The sequence below is a fragment of the Ammodytes marinus genome (assembly GCF_949987685.1).
Source record: "Ammodytes marinus genome assembly, chromosome: 16".
Lineage (NCBI taxonomy): Eukaryota > Metazoa > Chordata > Actinopteri > Uranoscopiformes > Ammodytidae > Ammodytes > Ammodytes marinus.
Window position 1 is genome coordinate 4010316 of NC_137220.1, and position 7500 is coordinate 4017815.

Genomic DNA, 7500 nt, shown 5'->3' on the forward strand with positions numbered 1-7500 from the left:
ACTCCTGATTGAACTATTGCTCTAATAGTTTTTTTTACGAGACAAGATAAGTGAATCTATATCTTTGGGACTTTAACGTGAACCTTTCTTCTCCCAGATGGAGCTGGACAGTGCGACGGGTCTTTTGAACGAGGCCGAAGGAAAGAACATCAAACTGAGCAAAGACGTTTCTGCTCTGAGCTCACAACTGCACGACGCACAGGTACACGGACAACACTAAGAAATATACTGTATACACTAGTATATATATATTAGTACACGGACAACACTAGTATATACTGTATACACTAGTATATATATTAGTACACGGACTACACTAAGAAATATACTGTATACACTAGTATATATATATTAGTACACGGACAACACTAGTATATACTGTATACACTAGTATATATATTAGTACACGGACTACACTAAGAAATATACACAACACTTTATAAAGGGACAATTCGTAGTCCTTCCAAAATTAGTCCATATTTAACTTTTTTAGCTTTTGTGTCGAAGTGACTTGTACTTATAACTTATAAAACTTAAACTCCCAAACCAAAGATAATGGGAATGTCATTATGTTTTAGGGTTTTGGGTCCGGTCCGGTGTCAGGCTTGATCCAGTTTAGTTTTATCCAAATCGGCTAAACTAGCATTCGTCAATTTGTAACATCCTGAACGCTCAAATCAGCAGCAACATGTACTGACACCCAATGAATAAATCACCTTGCATAAGTTTAACTCGTAATATATTAAAGGTGGAGTCAGTGATTCTGGAGAACGCTTGTTGTCCAAATCAGTGAATATCTCCTCACGATGCGCTACCTGTCTGTACTATTTTGTGTGATGAAAAAAAAAAACTGTAAACGGGCACGTTAACAAAGTGGGCCCACCATAACTAGTAAACTAAATAAATTAAACATTGTCCTTTCGTCCCCTCTAGGAGCTGCTATCAGAGGAGACCCGTCAGAAGTTGAATGAGTCGCAATATACACAATAAATGAATTCTAAATAGTGCAACAATGAAGTGCTATATGAAGAACATTATTTACAATAAGTGCAACATACTGTACAGTTACATAAATACATTGTATGTGTCCCTTAGGAGCTACCAGAGGAAACACACACACGCATACACACACACACACACACACACACACACACACACACACCAATAACTAAATAAATTAAATGGTAAAAATGGTAAATGGACTTGACTTATATAGCGCCTTCTAGCCGATTTTCTCAGCCCCAAAGCGCTTTACATATCTTACCACATTCACCCATTCACACACACACTCATACACCGATGGTAGAAGCTGCCATGCAAGGCGCTCTCTGAACCATCGGGAGCAATTTGGGGTTCAGTGTCTTGCTCAGGGACACTTCGACATGTGGCGGGGAGACGGGGGATCGAACTTCCTACCCTGCACTCCAGAGGCGATCTCCCTACCGACTTCGCCACTGCCGCCCCAATTAAACATTGTCCTTCCGTCCTCTAGGAGTTGCTGTCCGAGGAGACCCGTCAGAAGTTGAATGTGTCGGGGCGTCTGCGTCAGATGGAGGAAGACAGGAACAGTCTCATGGAGCAGCTGGAGGAAGAGACAGAGAACAAGAGAGGAGTGGAGAGGCAGAGAGACAGCCTCAATATGCAGGTAGGGAACTAGACAGACAGACAGACAGACAGGCAGACAGGCAGACAGACAGACAGACAGACAGACAGACAGACAGACAGACAGACAGACAGACAGACAGACAAACAGACAGACAGACACACAGACAGACAGACAGACAGAGAACAAGAGAGGAGTGGAGAGACAGCTGACCAGCCTCAATATGCAGGTAGGGAACAGACAGACAGACAGACAGACAGACAGACAGACAGACAGACAGACAGACAGACAGACAGACAGACAGACAGACACACAGACACACAGACAGACAGACACACAGACACACAGACAGACAGACACACAGACAGAGGCCAAGAGAGGAGTGGAGAAGTTCCTATATGGCAAAATTCCAATAAAAATAATTATAAAAAAAAAAAATTAAAAAAATTTCTCCCTATGTAATTTTCTCTCAGCTTTCCGACTGTAAGAAGAAGTTGGACGAGACGTTGGGCACGGTTGAGATTTTGGAGGAAAGTAAGAAGCGTCTGCAGCGAGACCTGGACTCGGTGAACTCTGAGTGTGAGGAGAAAGCTTCGGCGTGTGACAAACTGGAGAAGAGCCGCGTGCGCATGCAGCAGGAGCTGGAAGACCTTCTCATGGACCTGGACGCACAGAGACAACTGGTGTCCAACCTTGAGAAGAAGCAGAGGAAATTTGATCAGGTCTGGAGGTTATTTAATTATTTTATTTTATTTTATTTTATTTTATTTTATTTTATTTTATTTTATTTTATTTTATTTTATTTTATTTTATTTTATTTTATTTTATTTTATTTTATTTTATTTTATTTTATTTTATTTTATTTTATTTTATTTTATTTTATTTTATTTTATTTTATTTTATTTTGTTTTGTTTTGTTTTGTTTTGTTTTGTTTTGGGTGTATGTGCAAAAACATAGATAGATAGATAGATAGATAGATAGATAGATAGATAGATAGATAGATAGATAGATAGATAGATAGATAGATAGATAGACAAAACAAAACAAAACAAAACAATGTGACTTTAACAAGGACTTCATGATAAGATATATCCCAATGCATTTCCATAAGATGTATATTGCGATATACTATATTTCTGTATAATTCACTGTAAATAGTTCACTGACAATGTAAAAAAAAGGGCTAAAATACAAGTTGTTGTGTACGATCCGGGTGATCTTAATACATCACTATGCATTATATTGATAATTCAGCAGAATAATAAAACAAATGTTGGCTATTTTTAGCTAGCCAATGTCTCGCGTTAGTCATACAAAAGGGGCGTTGAGGAATAATTTTTTTCAGGATTTTCGTTAACAACATGCATACGCCTGTCCCCATGTTATCCAGTTGCTTTCAGAAGAGCGCACTGTGTCTCTGAAGATGGCTGAGGAGCGAGACAGAGCTGAAGCAGACGCCCGGGAGAAGGAAACTAAGGTCTTGTCTCTGTCCAGGTCAGTTCTAGCCTGGTTCTACCAGACCATCGTACTTCATTTAGCCTGGTTCTACCAGACCATCGTACTTCATTTCATTTGTACAGAAGGTCTGGAATCGCTCAATTGACAAACGTTAACTCACTTGAAGGCGGTTGTCTGTTGAAGTTTAAAACTATTGGATCTGCCCAGTGCCACTCTGGATCTGCCAACCAATCGCATAACGTTTGGTCGTGGTGTATGTCATGCGCCGGCTTCTGAGCCACATTTTGTGTATGGTTCGATAGGTTACTTTTCCTACTCAACCGCCCCACAATAGTATATACATGTTGAGTATGTAGGAGGGAGGACGTTAGTAGGGCTTTTCGAATGCAGCCGGATAAAGATGATGCTGTGCTTTATATGTGACCAAGCTCTTTCCTCTGTCCAGGTCTCTGGAGGAGAACCGATCCAAGATGGAGGAAGCCGAGAAGATCATGAAGAACCTCCGAGCTGAGATGGAAGATCTCGTCAGCTCCAAGGACGACGTGGGCAAGGATGTAAGATGAAATATTTATACATTGTTATGGACAAAGGGCCTGTGTGTAGGTGTGTGTGTGTGTGTGTATGTGTGTGTGTGTGTGTGTGTGTGTGTGTGTCTGTGTCTGTGTGTGTGTGTGTGGGGGGAAGGGGGGGTGGATCTTCCTCCTTTTTATGAAAATAATTATGAATATTTGTAGATATTTGATTTTGGGGGAGTTTGGAATTCTTTTGCTTTTTGCACTTAATGGTTTGCAAATACTACTTTTTTTTATGTCTGTCCACCTGTTTGAGCATTTCATATTTTTACTATTTCGAAAGGGTTCAAAAAATAAATACATTTCTAATTCCAACCCCTACCTTCTCCCCTTTCCTCCCATGAGGTCCACTGACTGTCATTTATACCACTTAATTCATCTATCTCCCCTTTTTTTTCCTCACATCAGGTGCACGACCTGGAGAAAGCAAAGCGCGGTCTGGAGTGTCTGGTTGAGGAGATGCGTCTTCAGATGGACGAGCTGGAGGACGAGCTACAGGCAGCTGAAGACGCCAAGCTCCGTCTAGAGGTCAACGCTCAGGCTCTGCGGGCGCAACACGACAGAGAGATACACGGGCGGGACGAGGCCGGAGAAGACAAGAGGAAGCAGCTACTGAAACAGGTGGGGAGGGGGTTTAAAGGTGCTATTTTCAGCCTTATTTTAGCATTAACGTTAACCAACTAGCAGCTACTGAAACAGGTGGGGAGGGGGTTTAAAGGTGCTATTTTCAGCCTTGTTTTAGCATTAACGTTAACCAACTAGCAGCTACTGAAACAGGTGGGGAGGGGGTTTAAAGGTGCTATTAGTTTAAGATTTGGTTTTATGGGGTGTATCTGTCTCACCATTTCAATTCTGTACTATCTAATAAAGCTTGAAAATGCCAAAAAAAAAGGTAGGTTACAGGTGATATTTCTCAGTTTTCATTTTAGGGTTAACGTTGCCCAACTAGCAGCTAATCAAAGAGGTGGGGAGCAGGTTAAAGGTGCTATTTTCAGCCTTATTTTAGCATTAATGTTAACCAACAAGCAGCTACTCAAAGAGGTGGGGAGGGGGTTTAAAGGTGCTATTAGTTTAAGATTTGGTTTTATGGGGTGTATCTGTCTCACCATTTCAATTCTGTACTATCTAATAAAGCTTGAAAATGCCAAAAAGCAAAGTCTTTAAAAATATATATATAGGCCTATATCTAAATAAAATCATATCATCATTAGTAGGGGTGTCACAGTTCTCTTAATCCTGGGTTCAGTTTGATATTCAAATTTTTAAAGTCACAATTCGATTCTCTATATATTGTTTTTTGTTGTTACTTTTTTTGTTGCACAGATGACAATGCCATTTTAGTTTTAGTCTAGGATTAAATGACAGTTAGCATCTCTATAATCTCTAATATCAAATCAAATCAGTTTTATTTGTATAGCCCAAAATCACAAATAGACATTTGCCTCAGTGGGCTTTACATTCCATACAGTATGATACAATATAACACCCTCTGCCCTTACACCCTTAGCTCGGCTGAGAAAAAACTCCCAGTAGAAAACCCTTTAACGGGATTAGATTATTTTTTTGAAGAAATCTCAGGGAGAGTCGACAGAGTAAGGGATCCCTCTCCCAGGACGGACGTACTGCAATAGATGTCATAAGTAGAGAAAAATCACGAAGGAATTTGATCATTGACCAGGTGATTACATGGTAGTACTAAAGTAAAGTGTGAATAGTGTGGATGCAGGAGGACTTCAGACGCTGCCAGAGGGGGGACCGGATCCACAATATGGTACACGCTCTCTTGATTATATGATTTTTTTTTTTTAAAGATATTTTTTGGGCATTTTTTTTTTATGCTTTATTGATAGTGTAGAGACAGAGGTGAAATGGGGCAGAGAGGGGAGTGACATGCAGAGAACGACCGCGGGCGGGAATCGAACCCGGGTCTGCTGCTGGGCCCGGCCCGGGGGGGGGGGGGGGGGGGACGCCCTACCAACTGAGCTAAAGGCGCCCCCAATTATATGATTTTAACTTGATTTGAACTGTCCTCTCTCTCTCTCTCCATCAGGTGCGAGACCTTGAGATGGAGCTTGAGGAGGAGAGGAAGCAGAGATCTCAGGCGTCAGGCGGGAAGAAAAAGCTGGAGGGAGACGTGAAAGACCTGGAGGACCAACTGGAGGCCGCAGCCAGGGGGAGGGACGAAGCCAGCAAGACGCTACGCAAGATACAGGTCTGTCTGTGTGTGTGTGTGTGTGTGTGTGTGTGTGTGTGTGTGTGTGTGTGTGTGTGTGTGTGTGTGTGTGTGTGTGTGTGTGTGTGTGTGTGTGTGTGTGTGGTGTGTGCGTGTGCGTGTGCGTGTGCGTGTGCGTGTGCGTGTGCGTGTGCGTGTGCGTGTGCGTGTGCGTGTGTGTGCGTGTGTGTGTGTGTGTGTGAGTGTGTGTGTGTGTGAGTGTGTGTGTGTGTGTGAGTGTGTGTGTGTCTGTCTGTCTGTCAGGGGGAGGGACGAAGCCAGCAAGACTCTACGCAAGATATAGTTCAGAGTCACGTTAATGCTTTTACATCAACTTTCACTATGACATAATACATTCTTCTTTATATGATAGTCTATAGTCGGAGCACGTTAATGCAGTTCAATCAACGTTCAGTATGTTTTATTTAGTAAAAAAAGGATATTGTTGCCACGTTTTATGTTAAGCACTTGAAAATCTATTGTTTTTTTGAACAAATTGTATCTCATGCACATGTAATAGCATTTCCAGAGCAACTTTTTTCTCTCTCTATGGCCCTATGACCACCTTGGGGGCTCCATACAAAAGATATAGGGCTGGTTTCACAGACATGGATTAAGCCTAGCCCTGGACTAAATGGAGTTTTGAATGGAGATTGTCCATTGAAAGTACAATTTAGTCCAGAACTAGGCTTAATCCATGTCTGTGAAACCGGCCCATAGTGTTGTTCAACATTCTTAAAACATGGCTAAGTGTCACCAAACTAGAGGAAAAGCCCATTTGAACCCATAGACTATACAGTAGGCTATACTGTATGTAAGAGGTCTAAATCTTCCCACCCCCACAGGGCCAGGTGAAGGAGCTCCAGAGGGAGGTGGATGACTCTCGTTCGGCCCAGAAAGAGGTCCTGTCTTCAGCCCGGGAGACGGAGCGCAGAGCCAAAGCCATGGAGGCCGACATCGCACAGCTGCAGGAGGTGAGAACTGGGAACTTCAGCTTCAAAATAAAAGCTTATTGTTTTCCATGATTTATGAGCATTTGTCATCAAGATATGCAACTGAGAAACATGTTCATTATTCTTAATTCTTTTTAGCTCCTTGTATTCCAGATACAGTTCAAATAGAATCAATAGAACAAGATCAATCGCAAATCAATAAATCGTTTGTGTTATTTTGATTACGAAGATTCTTGTTTTTTACCAGGAGATTTATATTGAATTTTGCAGGTTTAATGCGTCGAAAAAGTCTTATACACACACATTAGTTGGTTTATTCTTTAAACCACCATCATCCTGTGTGTGTGTGTGTGTGTGTGTGTGTGCCTGCCTGCCTGTCTGTCTGTCTGTCTGTCTGTCTGTCTGTCTGTCTGTCTGTCTGTCTGTCTGTCTGTCTGTCTGTCTGTCTGTGTCCAGATGTTGGCAGCAGCTGAGCGAGCTCGTAAACAGGCGGAGACAGAGAGAGACGAACTGTCTGAAGAACTGGCCACTAACTCCTCTGGGAGGTGAGTGTTTAAAATTATTATACATACAACAAATAACCTAGCATTGATACACATATTAAAGATACATTTTCATTACATATGAATGATAAGGTATCTCAACAAAATATACTAACTTGGCTTATTACATGGCACTTTGAGAATCCTATGTAAATCACA

General features: G+C 41.6%; 1 protein-coding gene across 1 annotated transcript in view; it reads left to right on the plus strand.

Moving 5' to 3' along the window:
- The window catches only part of LOC307262874 (myosin-14-like), a 51438-nt gene that overhangs the window by 38072 nt on the left and 5866 nt on the right, over nt 1–7500 (plus strand). The window contains exons 30-38 of the mRNA XM_080043880.1: nt 98–202; nt 1493–1645; nt 2077–2325; nt 2995–3098; nt 3508–3616; nt 4043–4255; nt 5685–5846; nt 6692–6820; nt 7256–7344. Coding sequence (XP_079900006.1) covers nt 98–202; nt 1493–1645; nt 2077–2325; nt 2995–3098; nt 3508–3616; nt 4043–4255; nt 5685–5846; nt 6692–6820; nt 7256–7344 — 1313 coding nt within the window. The remainder of the gene's footprint in view (nt 1–97; nt 203–1492; nt 1646–2076; nt 2326–2994; nt 3099–3507; nt 3617–4042; nt 4256–5684; nt 5847–6691; nt 6821–7255; nt 7345–7500) is intronic.